We start from the raw sequence: 17,500 nt of genomic DNA, 5'->3' as shown, positions 1-17,500 counted from the left end.
ATATATGCCTTCTTGTAGTCTATCCAAGCCATTGACAAGTTTGTCAACCTTCTCCGGAGTTCTTCAGGATTGCCTTGTCTACAAGCAATTGATATTTAGTTCCTCGGGGTCCCTTCCTGTACCCCTTCTGTTCATCTGTTAGCAGTCCATTCCTTTCCAAGTGATGGTATAACTTCTCTCCCATAACTCCTGTCAAGAGTTCCACATCATGGGTAGGGAGGCAATAGGGCGGTAGTTGCTGGCCTGGGTACCCTTCGCTGTGTCCTTTTGTATTAAAAGTGTTCTTCCCTTGACCATCCACTCTGGTACATTCCCTTGACACATACAGTCTTGCAAGCATTCTTGCAATCTACAGTGCAATCCTGTCAGTTTCTTAAACCAGAACCCCTGAACAAGATCGGAGCCAGCTGCCTTCCAGTTTTCCATCTTGCTCACTCCATTTCTAATATCCTCCACAGTGATGCTGATATCTTCTTGCACCTCTGTTGTGCTGAACTCCACCTCTACATCCTCTAGCCAAGATGCTCCCTGATTGTGACCGACTTCCTCCGACCAGATCTTGCTCCAGAAGGAGGTTGCTTCTGTGGGATCAGGTAACACCGTTTCTCCTCGTTCCTTTCCATCTAGTGTTTTGTAGAACAGCTTCTGATTGGTTCTAAACAGGTGGTTCTGTTTGAACTGTTGACATCTCTCGTTATATCTTTTGATCTTAACTCCACCTGCCTTGATCTTCTGTTTCAACATGCCTGAGACATACAAAGTGCCCCTTTGTGCGTTGAGGCGGTTTTACGTGGAAGCAAGGAATGTTGAAGGAAAGCCATACAGCCACAATACCATGAAAGCCATTCGTGCTGGACTGGATCGTATTTTGTCATGCTCCCAACGTAGAAAACTTTCTCTTTTATTCGTGACAGAGAATTTCAGTCGGTTAATGAAGCAGTAGATGCTACTTTGAAAGATCTCCCTCGAAAAGACCTCATTTCTTCCACAAAGCACAAACGGTCAATTTCACAAGAAGGCCTCGAGGCTCTCTACTCAAATAATCAGCTTATCTTGGAACACCCAGAGAGTTAAGTGAACACGTCGTGGTTTTTAAGTTTTGTACTTTGGAAAAAGAGGCCACGAAAATCAGTGCGAGGTGGAAGCAAGTGATCTACAGCTAAAAACAACAACCGTTGGATTGAAATACCTCTTGCTGAACGAGAAAGCGTCGAAAAATCATCCTGGAGGTATCAGTGATATCGACGACGAGACCCAGTCTGTAATGATGGCCTGACTTGGTTTTCCCGGGTGTCCTGTTGCTTGTTTGGAGAATCATTTAGCTAAAAGAGAGCCAAGGTGGGATGCCTTATGGCAAAAACCAAAGAATCACAATGCCGCATCGTTTTCTCAAGATGATGACATCTGGTGTTGCAGCATTTCGATGGGAAAGCACAAGCTTGATAATCTACTCAAGGAAATGTGCAAGAAAGCTGGTCTGGCCACTATTTATATACAGCTCATTGCATCTGGGCTACCTTGGTGACAGTCTTCAAAGCTGCCGGTTTTGAAAACGATCGAGTGAAGAGTGTAACGGGTCATTCAAGCGACGAGTCCATCGAGTCGTACAACGCGCGACCAACCATTGAGCAGCAATTCGAGTCGTCTGCGATCATCAGTCGCTTTATAACGATGCAGAACCAATGCAACTCTTTCCTTCCTTCCGTTCCACCTCACCTCCTTCAGCTCCTTTTCCAGCCTCGATTCAGCAGCAAATTCATCTCCATTCTCGTTCCACGTTCAATGTGAATTCCCATCCTTCCGCGGCCGATTTTTCTCACTCAACCTTCACGGCTGTAATTTCATTTTCAATCCTCCAAAGGACACCTTAAAATACTAAATAATTTTGTGCAAGATTATTATCTCGTCGGCTGTGATCTTTTCGAACCACATAATTGAAAAACACTTAGAATTAAGCCCTGTTTTCATTTACGTATTCAAGCTTTTGATCTTTGGGGGCGTTTTAAAGAGCATACTTGCCATCACGACCTGTCAAAATTTCCTCCAATCACTATGTGAATAACATCGAGTAAACCAATCAACTTGCGTTTGTTGTTTATGTCACCCGCCATCGCGCCAAGGACAACGATAGCTGGCTTTTTTTCTCTTTTCGATCTAAGTGCGTTCTCCTTGAGAAATTAATCGGAGGGTTATAAAATAAATAAACCCCTTTCCGGCTTGCTGGTATATCGGAGGATAAGGCCCTCTGCTGAAAGATTGTCCTTAAAATTTCACCGTTGCCCTCGAAGCTTCGCTTCGCAGCCAACTGTTCATTTTTCGGACAATCTTTCAGCCTAGGGCATCAATACGATATACCAGCCTCCGAAAGGAATCCCCGTACCCCATGACAATTGTTTGAAATCTATTTTGGAACGCGTCCATGCTGCAAAGATAATTTGTGTCTGTTGTTACCACGACTACGCGGTCCACTTTCACGTCAACTGACCAATAAGTTGTCGTCTTTAAAATAACTGCACAGTATGACGGTACTAATAATAGACTTCAAACCATTTTCATCAGAATAGAGCCAAATATGGGGGATTCGCTCTCTTACCTCATACTCTAGATCTCATGCTGAGGCATGATATTATTTAAGGACTTTTCTTTGCTTTATTTAGGGCATTTGTGATGAATTCACCGCCCGTCAATGCAAAGAAACGGAGCCAGAAAGAGTACAAAGACAGGTGAAATCTGATTAATAATTTTTCTAATATACACGAACTGATCGAGGAAAAACCTGGCCCATTCAGAATTAAAGCGCTCAAGAAGCTTCTCTATAATTATAAACGATCTGACTAAATGCTTGTTGCTTTATACGGCGATTTTCAGTCATACTCTGGCATGATTTGGCTGATTTCCATAAAACTGTTAAACTCACGCAGATCCGCTAGACTGGTCTGTACTCAATGCATTCCATGCAGTGTTTCTGGATAAAAATGGATTGTTAGTGTTGAACTTCACTAATTTGTACTAAAGCCGAATAAATGACCTCCCACGGAAGAAACGTATGGGGAATATTTGTCTTTTCCACAAATTTTTTCACTTCAGTATTGCGTTTTGAAAATGCACAAATTCTAGAATGCAAATGGAGAAACATGAAAAATAGATTGCAGAATGGTATAACAATATCTCGTCAGCCTTATTTGCAATATTTTCTTAAAACCTGCTTTTTTCCTAGGATTCCTTCAAGAGTGATGATTACTATCTGCACCGGTCGCCGTAAGATTATTTTTGTCGTTGTTGTCATTATTTGTTTTGTTTTTGCTTGTTTGTTTGTTTGTTTGCTTCTTTAATTTCGTGAGGTACTCCATTCCGATGTTTCAGTACCTTCCTTCTCTACGCAAAGTGTGCGTGTATGTAGCCCGTGTAGCTGCTTTGAACTAGGTAGAGAGCATATTCAACCTTGAGGTAAAATGAGGACCACCAATTTCACCTGTAGCTAATAACGGATTCAACCTGAGCTCGGATTTGACCGACAACACATATACACATGTATGATATACCTTAATTTAAACCTCTTGCACTAAATACTTAATCACAGGTTCAGGGCAGCACAAACATACACTACGTACGCAAATATAAATAAAATGTAACTTTAAACTCCTAAACCTAACCTAATAACTTCTCGTGTTTTAGGTACAAGGCTTCCTACTGCAGGCAGTTTCGTTCTGTTTTCTGGCGTGCCTGGCTTACAAATAACAGAGATACGGCAATCTTTAGGATTCGGCTGTACCAGAGTGTAGTAAGTGCCCATTGCTCTTAAGGGCAATATTTTGCATCTTACAAGGGAGGTTTATGTCTGACAGAGAATTGAGATTTTAGTTCCTTGCGTTATGGAAAAAGGGCTAAATGATTAAAAAAACGTCCCGCTACATACGAAAGACTGAAATGTCAAATGATCGCAGATAACTAAGTTTCTAGGAGTCTCCTATAGTTCGATGACGGTAAGAGCGTTGGAGAGGAGTCATCAGGGATTTGGTTCATGTCAAGGAGAATGTAATTATCACCGTCTCTTCTTGATAATTTTACTCTTCTACGTGTTCACAGGTCCTGGGCTAAAGACAAATCTTCTCGTTTATTATCATACTATGCAATGCCCACGAATTCTCCAAATCTAAAGAATGTTTTTTAATATTTTTATGAAGCTTCTAGGCCTTCTATCAGGGATCATTTACTTCCAAACGAAGATGAACCAAGGTGGCATCATAAACCTATCTGGAGCACTTTATTTTCTTCTTACCAGCATCTCATTTAACAACCTTGGAGCTGTCGTTTTTGTGAGTATTGCGATGGTTTCATAATGTTGTCACCCGCCCCCTACTGTGTATAACTCCTTGTAATAAAATAATTAAATACGTAAAGGGAATTTTTGTCTCTTACCAAAAAATAATACACAGACGTGTCCATTATTTGCACAGGATGCCTCTTTTTGCCAGCAAACGATTCCTCTCAATTGTCGCTCACTCGGCCCGCTTGTTGCAGAAACCCAAGTTGAAAAGCTGTGTAAACATGTTATGAAACAGTTTTGCATAGGATTTCAGAATCCCCAAAAGCAGACTACTAGAGTATTTAGGATGTCGATATCCTCAAACAAGATTCGTGCAACGAAGCTAAAGCGTGCATTACTATTTGAAATGGCGCTAACGGTAATTGGGGATTGGCGAATCGTGTTCACTGGGGAGACCTCTCCCTCCATCGAAAGACAACAATTTGGGGATTAATTAGACCACCGCACACCGGTGGCTCAGTTAGTCGAGCATCGGGCCGTTCTCGTCCCAAGAGCCCTCCGTTTCCTTTGGTTATGTGGTCGGCGAAACGAAAGGCTCTGGTCGCAGCCAATATTGGATGTCCGTAAATCTCGGACTTCCGGCAGGGCATTCGCACTTCTTTCACGTTTCAAAAATCGTGAGTGGATCATTTCGAAGAAGAGTTTAAAAGGCTTTGATTGGGCTTGTCGGTTACCAAACAACAAAACAGGATGCTTAAGATCGAGAATAATCTCGTTGCAGGCGATGCAATAGGGAACTTAGGCAACGACAACGGCCACAGCAACGAGAACGTCAAACATTTGCATATTTAGTGAACAAAATTGACAGCTTTGCACGCCCTACACGTGCGTTAGTTAGGATGATTAGCACAAAGACAAAGGAATAATTTCTTGACCGCCATTTATGAATACGGTCTATGAAGGACGTCAGTACTTAAAGATAAATTTTCATTTTCTCCCCCAAATTAAGCGCCGTTCCGACCAGTGTCATTAGGGACTTTAAGCAAATCGCTACGGCTGGCGTTAATACGGCTGTCAAAAGTAAATTTCCCCCAAAATGAGACACTGCGCATGTACGTCGGTTGCATCCAGCCGTAGCGTGAGATCTGACAACGTGAGTCGGGATGTTTTGCCGTAGTGGCTACTACGTCGGGTCAGTTTATTTCGCTTTTCTGCCCCTAAACTTCCGGACCAGTGTTCCGCTGGAAACTGAGCAAGAAGGGAGCGCATCTCAACCAAAGCGTATTTATAGCTATCCTGTAGTGTCATGCACGTGTTTTATGCACTCCTAGCCAATAACATGCTGGTATTCTGTGCTATTTAATTTTCGCATATCATTAGGAGTGTTGTGAATAGTCACGGAGTGATCACAATAACGCAAATTTATATTTTGAGATGACTTTTTCGTTGCCGTCGCCGTCGTCGTTGCTTAAGCTCTCTATTGATTTCGCGGAAACTTGTAAGCCTTTTTCGGCGTAGTCGCCATATTTCCGAAGTTTCGATTAATTCTTTTGAAAAGCGCGCCAACAAAGGCTTGCCGCGTTCCATTTATTCCCGCCATATGGGCCGGAAGTAAAATGTAATGCGTAGTACTTGTAATTTAATTTGTTCTGCGTATACAATTTTAACCAGACAATGAAAAAAATTGAATTTTAAGTGCGACCAGAGCCTTATGTTTCGCCAACCACGTGATCAAAAGAAACGGAGGGTTCTGGGAACGAGAATGGCTTAAGGCTGCCATGCGAGAGGTCGTGAGTTCGACTCCGGCCAGACCAGCACTCAGAGTCTTAAAATACCTGATGAGAAAGTGCTGCCGTTGGTATTACTTTCGCAAAAGGTTAGACTTTCAAGTCTTCTCGGATAAGGACTATGATGAACCGTAGTCACCTTGTCACAATCTTTCCGAGTGTAAACAAAGATAGGATGATGATGATGGTGATGATGATCAAATATGGACTGATAGCGGCTGCCAGATGCGCCCCATCCTCAGAGACCAAGGGGCAGGTAGTCGGGACGATAGAATGTTCGCCGTGACAGTTTACTAAAAGAACGGGAAGAGCCTCTGGGCAGTTACTCTTACCCAACCAGTTCCAGAAACGTTCGAATTCCCTGCTTCTAAAACTTTGTGGCCAATCAGCGAAGAGGAGCAGCCGGGTGACTCTGATCTTTTCTTCCACGAAGTAGTTTTCCTCATTGATAACCATAGTTGCGTAGAGCGGGGAAAGTTTCTTGAGGAAAGTTTCAGAACAAAACGTTATCGAAGCCGGAAAAATTACGAGCTTTAGCAAGGCTGCAAGCAACAAGCACTCTCCGATAAATGCTTACAGCGGATCTTTCGAACGTATCGTAAATTTTTATTTCTGATACGCGTACTACATAACGCCAAGCCTACCTTTTACATCTCCATTTTTTCGTCGCACGACTTCTGGAACTTTGATGAGGAAAACTACTTCGTGTAAGAAAAAATCAGAATCACCCGGCTGTTCCTCTTCGCTGTCTGCCCCCTCCCCCCCCCCCCCCCCCACATATATAGAAGTTGTATTAACTTGCCTAGAAAGGTTAATTCATTATTAATGCATTGAAGGACCTAGTATTCGCGCGATTCCTCCACTACGATCAATCCACGTTGCAAATATCAATGCTTAAACCCTCTTAATTCAAATTGTAAACTCATGTTAAGAGTCTTACATCTCACTCGTTACAGAATCACACTTTCTCAGACTCTAATTATTTGCTATTCATTAGTAAATTTGCCAAAATTTATCGCACTTTATTGCACTGCCCACAGCATTTTTTTAAAACTTTAACTTTCCGAATCAATCATCATCGGCATCAGCTTAGCTTGGGCGAGAAGTGCTTCGAAGGAGTTTGAATATCTCAGAACTGCATTCGGTCTCGACGACAGAACAGGTGGTTTACAACCAATCTCTAGAGACTCAGATAACCATGCTGCAATGTACAATGCTGGTGGACGAACAAAAGGAGCTAATGAGAGATCTTTTGTTTTCGTTCATTAACATGGCGGCAATGACGTAACGTGAAACCACCTATTGAGAAGATATCGTTGACGTCACCTATTTTCATTAATGCAAACCAGAGGTCCATTGGCTGTCGAGACAAAGGATCTTTTGTTCCTGTGGTTGGACATATTTAATAACAAAAGCAATGTTTGTAAACAAATATCTTCCCTATATGGTAAAATCCAATGAAACATAATCGTCACCCCGCTAATCAATAGAGGAATACATATAGCTTACTTACCACAGAGTTGCCATTGAAAAGAGTATTGCAAGGCAGAAATAACTTTGGTTCCTTTTAGCAACACCAAGAAAACCAGAACGAAATGCCACATCGCAGGTCAAGGTGCTGTTTGGTCTCATCTGTCCTGGCGAATTACCGCGGAAGGCCAGCATTGTCTTTGCATTGAATCGAAGTTTCCTAAAATGCATTTAACGTCGTTTTTTTCCTCACTTTTTCTACGTTCCCAGACGTTTCCGGTCGAGCTTTCTGTGTTTTTACGCGAGCACCACAATGGAATGTACAGAACAGATGTTTACTTCCTGTCTAAGACCTTTGCTGAAGTATGTACAACAATGAGTGTTTAAGGGTTTTTTAAACTATAAATTATGATTATCGTCATTACAGCACTGCAGCTTAAAGCCCCCATTGCTTACCTAAATCCTTCATCGAAACCGAGTACTATTTCGTATTAAATGATTTCACAAAATCAACTGGCTTTATTACAAATATTCCAAAACAAGTTCACACGTATACGATATTTGATAGTTAATAGCTCCAGAAATTACTCTTTCTTTTCATTGAACTTCGAGTAAAGGGCTGGAATTGGAGCTCTATCTATATAGTGGCAAATGCACGATAGCTGATACGAAAAAAAGCGCTTACCCATTACACAAGTAGGTTTCTAAATCTCTGTTTACAAGTCTAAACTTTAACGGCAGTAAAAAATGTGAGTTTCTTTTATTCCTGTTTGTACTGTCTGTTTATATGACCCACCTCTTTATTGAGTCTATCATGCGGTGGTACTCTTATATCAAATCTACCCCTTTTTGTGTCTGGGAAGTCAATGCGCTGCTCTCAAGTTGTTTTTAAAGTGAATTCAATAGGCCTTATCACTGTTGACGGATAGGCAAACGTGTCCGAACAGCGTTGCTATGAGAATCTGCGTTAAGAGAGAAACCTTGAGAGTGTAACAAATAAATGTGAATGGTAAACTTTACTTGTTACCCAAAGATGTTACTGACAAAATTTGAGGATCCTACCTTCACTACAATTTTCCCAGCGTAATTTTAAATTTTTTTTGTCTGTCTGAGCGTAAATTTCAAGCAATTGTATGGCAAAATTTAAAATTCCGCTGGGCAAATTCTAGTGCAGCTAGGATCCTAAAATTTTGTTAGTGAAGTCCTTTGGTTAGCAACTAAAGTTTACCAGTCACAACGTTTTCTACATTCAAGGTTTTCTAAAGTTATTTTAACGCAGATTCTCATAGACACACTGTTATTTCGGACACGCTTGCCTACCTGTCAAGATGGCTTCCAAGACCGTGATAAGGCCTATTGTAGGAATTTGCGGATGGAAACTTCGCCACTGCGGGGCAGTGAGAGCATTTCTCAAAGGATTGTTTTTAGCTCAGATTACCAGGGTCCTTATTATTTCTAAAACACTATTTTCTTAAAGATTGAACCAATCAGAGTACACAAAGCCAATAGTAGTTGGCGTCAAGAGCGCAAATGCATTGGAGCCAATCACAGTTGGAGTTGGTTGGTTTAGCTTCTGATTGGTTTAAACCAATCACCGTTCCTAGCAAATGTAACAAACAACACGTAATCCTCAACTGACGTTTTGAAACATTTTACAAGCGTTACTGGTATGAATTAGTGTAATTGTGAAAACAAGCAAATGATCTCTTTTTTTCATAGTTTAAGGTTTTAATTTCCTTTTGCCGTTTTTCATTGAACATTGATGCATGGGAAACTTTCTTGTCTTTTTTATATCTTGTTTTTTCTTTTCGCAGGCTCCCCTGTTTGTTTTAAATCCCCTAATTTTGATCGCCATAGCTTATTGGATGATTGGTAAGAAAGGACTTGTGAGAGCAGTAAATTTTATACGTACCAAGCGTTTCCATGAGGTTTTCATTTTGTACATGTATTTCATAGGGTGAAAGTTGGGAGGGGCAAAGAAGACTCTCTGGCCTCTCTGTCTCTCTCTGATTCTTAGCACATCATAATTGTATAACCCTTGAGTATTCACAAAAAGTCAAAGTCAAAGTTTATTTCACACTATTCACAAGAAAATATAGTAATCAAGGTAATAAGAGATCAAATAATCCAAGATAAAATAAAGAGTAAAAAGTAGTAAATTAAGATATAGTAATTCACTTTGCGTGCACAGTGTCGGAACAGGGACCGACTTAGCCCGCAAGGCTTTCGTGTTGGTCACTGTCATGTTGAAGTAAATAAACTCCAGGTAGAACCAAGATGACATAGTATATAGTGTATAGTACATAGTATATAGTCTGCATTAGAAATCAGGAAACGTAACCAGATATTTGACATACCTTGAATATTCGGTCTAACTAATAATGTTACAAAATTAACTAATAGATTACATGTTGCCGTGCGTCTGACGTCAAAATGTGTAAGAACAAAAACGTGTCACCCGAGGCGATAGCCGAGTTTGTCACTGATGTTCTTACCACATTTTGAGGTCTTCTGTGATCTATTACTGAACAGACGCACGGCAACATGGAATCTATTTGTTTTATATAATAAAGAATTAAACTTTATTCGCATAAAAGCTGATGGTGACGTCAATCGTGCGTCTGTCCTCTAATAGATCATAGGCAAGAACCAATCAAAATACGAGAATAAATTGGGTTATTATATAATAAACTATATATTAAGCTAGGAAATGGTGAAAAGGAAAAAAAACCCTAATCAGCAAACTAAACCTGGTTTTGCAACAGATATTTTCCAACAGTCTCATTTTGAATGAGAAATTGCCTAGGAGCTTCAATTCAGCTGGAATTGTTTTGGACCGCTTTATACTTAAACGTGAATTTACCATAGTCCCACCTTACAGGTGTTCTATATAAATTAAGATTAGAGGCAAACAGAGTACTGTAAGAATGAACGTTCGTTATGGGAAGTGAAGAAAATCCAAAAAATAGTACTGGAATGCCTTTCTTTTCATTAAGAATACTCGTGAATAAAGACTGAAACTGTCACTTGAAAAATATTTTAAAGCTGAATTTCGATGGTAACAATCGTGGCAACTTCACCAGTGTGCTTTTTGGCAAGTTAAGGAAACAATATAAGTTGGTAAAAACCACATTCGTAGAAAGTTACCTTGTTCAAGGCAAATTTGCTCCTGCGTGACAAAATATTTCGTTTGACTGCCGCTCTTACTTTCCTACTAAATATATTGGAAGAAAATGAAGGATCATTTTCCTTCCAATTTCGTTTTTTCAGGTTTACGAGACCAGTTTTTACGGTTTCTTTATGCTTATGGAATATTGGCGTTGGTCAGCATGGTTGCTGTATCTTATGGTTTGTGCTATTTCTTTCCTTCGATGCTTTCGAATTATTACGCACTGATATTAAGGACGGTGTCTACTATTGTTATCTTTAGATACTTGGATTTCCTATGAATGGTGCTTTTTAATACAGGGATATCTTTGCGCGGTTCAAAACTATGCGGAGAAAGCAGAATTTAGCAAGTGCTCTTGGTATCCAAAAAGAAAATTGGGGTAAAGGCCCAGAAATACGGGCAACATTTCTCGTGCAACTTGTCGCCCAACAATGCTGCGTTGCAAGTTGCGATGATTTGTTGCGCGTATTACCACCTTCTAGCGCAACAAATGTTCATGTTGCAAAACGTAAACGTTACGTCTACTTTTGCAACACAAAAATTTGTTGCGCAAGAAGGTGGTGTGTCAACCGTCTGTTCATTTTTGCACATGAAATCTAAAAAAAAAGCCGAATTTCCTCCTTAGTTATTAGCCAATGGTCCCAAGAAAAACTGAGAACAATGCTTATGAAAATTTTTGGAAGGACAAACGAAAAGTATTAGCAAATATCAAAAACACCGTAATACTCTTTGTTTGCATATGTATTGTTTCTCTTGGGACCATTATACGTCCCAACAGAAAATAAAAACAACGCTTATGCAAAATGTTGGAGGGGCGAACAAAAAGTATTATAGTATTTTTGATATCGGCTTATTATTAACCCCTTGACCTCTCCTCTCCTGTTCTTAAAAGTAGCAAAAAGCATTTGGTAATTTGACCTACACTGCATGGGCAATTAAATACCATGATGATGTCACGAACTAATTGGGATGCAAAGTAACCTGGTATACTTCTCTTGTTGTAGGTTATATAGTTTCCACCGTATCACCTACCGTACCTTTCGCTTCTGCCATCAGTGCACCGTTGATGCTGCCACTAGTGTTAATTGGGGGATTCTACATCAGAAACAAGTGAGTTAATTTTGCTCGCTTTGGTTCTGTTGCGTTTTTCTATGTTACAAACTTTTGTGAAAGATATCCTACTACCGCAATTTTGTTGGATAGAGAAAAATCTTGCTCAGACAAAATAGAGGAAAACCTTTCCATGCCTGAAAGTCTTCTTGCGTGTGCGAGTTACGATTGCAATGCTTACACATATTCTGTTTTCGACTACCAAAAATAAACAAATCCAAGTAATGAAATAACAGCACTTAAAAAAGGTCTCAAGCTCATCTAGCAGAACACAGGTGCTTTACGTATTGGGGAGACAGTAAAGCAAGTCACATGAAATTACAGCAGACCTTTTCAAATGTTGGTTTTTAATGAGAGAGAAAAGCGGAGAAAAACAAAAACATTTTGGAACAGAGTATAGATCCAGCAGACTCCCATATATGACATGGAGTCACGGGATCATTTATTAAAAGCGAGTGCTGTCACTTTTAAAAATGAGAGTAGTTACCTGCAACTAGAAAAGGATGTTTTTGACCTGGAAAAACGGGTGTTTGACTTGCAAATGGAAGTCAATCCAAGTAATTTCAAAGTTTTTATACGAGTAAACCCGCGAACAGTTTCTCTTTGTCTTGAGATTTACACTGGTGTGATCTTTGCAAGAATGAGCATGTAAGTTGCATCACCGCTAAAGTAAATAACACTGTGAGCTTTTTATTTTGCACTCTCCATTCATATTCGATCAAAACCCAAGAAAGAGCTTACAAGACCATAGTGAGACCAGTTTTCCAATACAGTGCCTCTGTCTGCGATCATTACGTAGCTAAGAACATACAACAGGTGGGATGATTCAACGCCGAGATGCTCGCTGGGTACTTTGTGACACTGTAGTAACAAAGTCACTGATATGCTACAGATTTGTAGAGCTTTTGGGAAGCTACACACCTCTCTGTTTGCCTCTATTAATCCAATTTTCCAAAATGTTCACCATTTAATTTGGTTGAAGTTCAGAGAAAAAACGAGAACGCTTAAAAAAATAATATTGGAGATATAGTAAGTTCTGGACCAACAAGATGACATTTCCATGGATAGAGCGGTTTTCAATTGAGTGTCGAAAGTAATTAGCGAATTGCTCTGGTTTATGATTACTTCACTCAGTAAATGGTTCCAAGTTCTCGCGTTTTACGACACTAGATTGAAATTCGTTCTAATGTACTTGGACGACTTGTACTTGGAGCAAGGGGAACAGAAGAGAAACCCTGGGAACGAGTTGGTCGCCAGTGTTTTCAGTTGATTTCATCAATCACTCGCACAAAGAATAGTAAAAATGGTGTCAGACCTCGACAAGAATTTCCAACAACTGGCAGCAAAACCAACACTTTTTTTCTTAATAACAAGAAAAGTTATTGGCCAACAAGTGTTTCTAATATTAAGTCTTCTCCTTTGAATTTTTCAGCACCATACCAGCCTGGCTGTCTTGGTTAAAATATGTTTCCTGGTTCCATTACGCGTTTGAGGCACTGTTAGTAAATCAGTGGGATGGTTATGGAAACATAAGTATGCTTCAAATATTTGTTTACAAAATTGTTAACTTTCAGTTACAGATATACGTGACTGTCCAAATTCTGGTCGATTGTAACAACATCAAGTTCCCATAACCTATCGTTAAACCGAAATCGAAGAAATCATGATTTCATGAAACCATCACCATCAGTAGGCATTTTTCGATAGTATTGGCGTCACCTTCTTCGTGTAGTATAAGATGTCAACGGCTTTTCACAGGGAATTTTTTCGGCTTCTAGTTCAGTCACCGCCTGCAATAGAATAACCATTGTTTATGAGTAATTTGTTTATTCCTTATTCTTTATTGTCGTTTGTTTGATGTTGTTGTTGATGCATGTTTCCTTGCTTGTTTTCGTTATCTGTGTCTTCTGGTGTTTTTCTGTACCCCGTTCAAAGGTCTTCGTAGAGTGAACAAACAGGCTGACATTTCAAAAAACTGCTCTGTTCAAGTCAGCTCGAACGTTCGACGTAGCCGAATAGATACCATTCTCCTTAGATTTTCAAAACACATCCCCATAAAACACATAAGAAACCATTTGGAAAACTTCTATAAAAATTTGAACCGAACAACTAAACAAACCTATCTTGTAACACCTGATGTGACTTGTGTTAAAAAGTATTTCATTTAATTTTTATGTTCATCATTTTATGATTATGTTTACTGTGCATTTTATTAATATGTTACAGGTTGAATTAAAATTCAGGTTAATTTAATTTCAACCTAGGTTGTTTTTTCCCTTTTTCGGGATGTAATAAAAAAAATGGGGCCTGGATTTTTAGGGGGGATAAAAAAGAAAACACCCTCCTCTACCTTTCCCTTGCCTTCCGTTCTTCTTCCACTTACCGTATCTCCCCTCTTCCTTCCTACTAACGGACTGTGCCACTTACCTTGAGCTTCCACAACATTCCATGCCGTTCCAAGGATTCGAACTCTCACACCACAGGACATCAACTCCAGTGCAACAAAAGTAAAAATTGTTTGCAAGAGGTGAGCTCTTGATTCTGAGGGACAAATAGTCATATATCGTACGAAGTTTATTTACGTCGCTATGCAAAATACACCAGGAACTCAAGACATCATTTCTAGTCATGATAACAAACCGATTTTCGCCACAAACACAGCGTTCGAACTGTGAAAAAAAGATGTTGGCACGGGTAAATAGAACAACAAAAAATAACTTTTGCATTTTAGTCGAAGAAAAGAACTCGTCTCCGAACCACTGATGTCATCATCTTGGAGAAACCGCTTGTAAAAAAAAAAAAACATTCACAGAACAATTGACAAAATGCCGTATGAAGTGGTTTTCCGAATCTCTCGGAGAAAAGAAATCAAAAAGCCACTAATGAGTGGACACGTCAGAGCTACATCAAATACAGAGCAGGAGAATGGTCAATAATGTGAAAAAGTGGATGAGCCAGACATTGAAGGAGATCGGTTTCTGACACATGCAAAATGCAGACCGCGGACTGCAGACTGACCCTAAATCACAGTTATTAAAAGCTAACCGGTCAAATATGGGTCCTAAGACTTACATACTGCTTATCAGCACTATTTGAAATGGGTGCTTAGACTTAAATAATGATTATCAGCGCTATTTGTTGGCAGCCAGCTGTCTGCCTTCTGCAGTTATCATACACCAGAAAGGGAAGAAGAAAAAGAAGAAGTTCCAACTTCAGGGTTATGTGGCGCTGAAAATTAATAAAATGGAAAAGGAAACGCCCCTTCGTCCAAATGTGCTACTTGCTCAAATTGTAGAACTTGAAGGGGACTCTGCCAAAATAATAGCACAATTTGGATTTATCACGACAAACAGACTCACAAAACAGACTCACCAAATATTTTATTTGATAATTCAAAAGAAATAACACCTTCAAGGGCCTACAAAACGGCTTCTGATCAATAGATTATGAAACCCTTTTTCCTGACTTTTCAAAGTTTTGTTTTTACCTTCTTTTCGTTATTACGAATTCAAATTAAGCAAACGATAGAGCAATTAACTAAGCAAACTAAAAATCAACAATACATCGTGTATGTTTCACTTCTTTTATTCCTAAGAAGATAATTTAATATCGTTGCCACCTGCCCTCCTAAGAAGATCCATCAATGAACAATGTCCGTCTAAAAAGGTCTGAGAAAGAAAAGTAGAATCGGTTATCATGTACAGTATGCGTGAGCCCATCCTTAATGCTAATCATTTAAAATCAGTGCCTAGATTTAACAACCACTGGAGTTTTATAAAATACTCAAATACTCATGAAAAAATTTAAGCTCCTCCACTTTAATCCACTCACCTCTACGACCAAGTTACTTACCAATATATTACACGTACTTGCTAATAATTGATAGGTTTTTGTTGATGTTTCCTACTTTCACTTTCAACCTAGTTTAAAATAAAATGACCTAGGTTGAAATTAATAGTCTGAAACAAAGGAAAATAAAAATTGAACTAGTTTGAAAAATTTTGAACCAGGAAAAAAAATTAACCACAACATATATGTTCTTCTTACATGCATTCTTTTTTGTTTGTTTGTTTTGGTTTTGCTCTAGCCTGTTCAATAAAAGACAACCGAACAGACACATCATGTCTTGCGGATGGAAACGATGTAATTGAATTTCTCCAATTAGATAAGGTTAGTACAGCACGAGTCCAGTAAAGTTGACAGTAAATTGCGTCAGTGAATTACTCATGCGTTATTAAAGTGATATAGGAATCTAGGATCTCTCAAGATGTTCATCAAAATCTAGGATAAAGAGGCAATTCGCAAAAAATATTTGCGGGTATTTATTCGTAAAACGATCGGATAAGATGAAGATGTATTCATACCATTCCATAGGTAACACACAACCAGATTGCAGGAATGCCGTTGTTTATTCCACGGAACTCTCTCACCGCTCACGAGTTTTCATTTGAGTGGTGCTATGGGTAACCTGCAGCCATCCTCTACAGACTCAAGTGAAAGTAACTTTTGTGTTACGTGCGTGGGGGGGGGGCATGTTGATCGGCCATGTTGAAAATATACTTGTTGAGTATACAGAAGTCGCTTCAGGGCTAATTAAAAATTGTTGAAGTATCCCGAGACGAAGTCGAATGATAAGGGTGACTGGTAGCGTATTTCACAGCAATCGTTTGGATAGCGTTGAAAAAACTAACATGGTTCTTTTTTTGTTTCTTTCAGAATCATGTGCTGATTGACATCTACTCTTTGTTAGCTTTAACAGTGATATTTAGATTTATATCTTTCCTGTTTCTTTTAAAGAAAGCTTACAAAAAGCCTTAGTAATGAGGTGTTTGTAGAGATCTTTTTTATTTAATTGCAAGGCCAGAGCAAGTATTAATGTTGCATTGTTTGATTTCGCAGCGCTGGATAAACTGTCTAAATCACAAAAGTTACAATTTCCTCGATTATAAATGGTAAAAAAACACTCCTACAGTCAAACATCTATTAATTTCACGCTGGGGAAATAGTCAGCTGACCGCTTAATAGAGGTTTCCTAAAATCAAACCGGCAATGTGGCAGAAATTAACCAGGGACCCGTTTCTCGAAGGTCCCGAAAAGTTTTTGCACGCGAAAGGCCGTAGCAAAATCTCAAACCTCTCGATGGGCGCAGCGTGGGATTTTGAAGGTGTACGCACACGAAGAAGCGCCGAAGCGCTCCAAAGTAAGGGGGTCTCGGAAATGCCATTTCCGACTATTTTCGAAGGACGATTCAATAAATAAATTCGAAGAAAAATGCAGTAATTACCCATCTGCCGAGTTTTCTCTGCAGCAAGCTATAACACAATCAGGGGGTTTACAGTACAAGCAAAGGGCAAGACGTCGCAAACTCTGTTATAACATCATCGTTATCATCACCATCATCATCATCATCATAACCTTTCTTCAAAAAATAACCGGGAACTGGGGGACTGGTGATACTGAAGACTGACACTGTGTGGGGGCTTCGAAGGGAAGAGCGTTTTTTGTTTTCTTCCACTATTACGTTTCTTGCCGTTAAGGCCTGGCCAAACGGGTCCACTTAACATGTTAGTGTAATATCATCCAACAATGTTGAATCGAACATGTTGCACTCGTTTGGCCACCATGTTCTATGATGTTGGAAGTTGTTGAACGAAGTTTTATTTCCATCAAACATTATCTTCAGCATCATCCAACGTT

At 39.5% G+C, this 17,500-nt stretch overlaps 1 protein-coding gene across 3 annotated transcripts in view; it reads left to right on the top strand.

The window, feature by feature from the left end:
- LOC138013182 (protein white-like) overlaps positions 1 to 17,500 on the top strand; it is a 45,394-nt gene that overhangs the window by 25,574 nt on the left and 2,320 nt on the right. For all 3 annotated transcript variants that reach the window (XR_011125184.1, XR_011125185.1, XM_068860199.1), the window contains 11 exons: positions 2,658 to 2,723; positions 3,218 to 3,258; positions 3,676 to 3,781; positions 4,185 to 4,316; positions 7,795 to 7,887; positions 9,339 to 9,396; positions 10,795 to 10,872; positions 11,698 to 11,803; positions 13,236 to 13,336; positions 15,891 to 15,973; positions 16,520 to 17,500. The exon at positions 16,520 to 17,500 is cut by the window's right edge. Coding sequence is in view for 1 of the 3 variants with exons in the window: in XM_068860199.1 (XP_068716300.1) it covers positions 2,658 to 2,723; positions 3,218 to 3,258; positions 3,676 to 3,781; positions 4,185 to 4,316; positions 7,795 to 7,887; positions 9,339 to 9,396; positions 10,795 to 10,872; positions 11,698 to 11,803; positions 13,236 to 13,336; positions 15,891 to 15,973; positions 16,520 to 16,621 (966 nt within the window). In the remaining 2 variants the exon portion in view is untranslated. The remainder of the gene's footprint in view (positions 1 to 2,657; positions 2,724 to 3,217; positions 3,259 to 3,675; positions 3,782 to 4,184; positions 4,317 to 7,794; positions 7,888 to 9,338; positions 9,397 to 10,794; positions 10,873 to 11,697; positions 11,804 to 13,235; positions 13,337 to 15,890; positions 15,974 to 16,519) is intronic.

Source organism: Montipora foliosa, chromosome 8 (genome assembly GCF_036669935.1).
Source record: "Montipora foliosa isolate CH-2021 chromosome 8, ASM3666993v2, whole genome shotgun sequence".
Taxonomy (NCBI): domain Eukaryota; kingdom Metazoa; phylum Cnidaria; class Anthozoa; order Scleractinia; family Acroporidae; genus Montipora; species Montipora foliosa.
The sequence above is the reverse complement of the archived record's forward strand: the minus strand, read 5'-3'. Positions and strand labels throughout refer to the sequence as shown.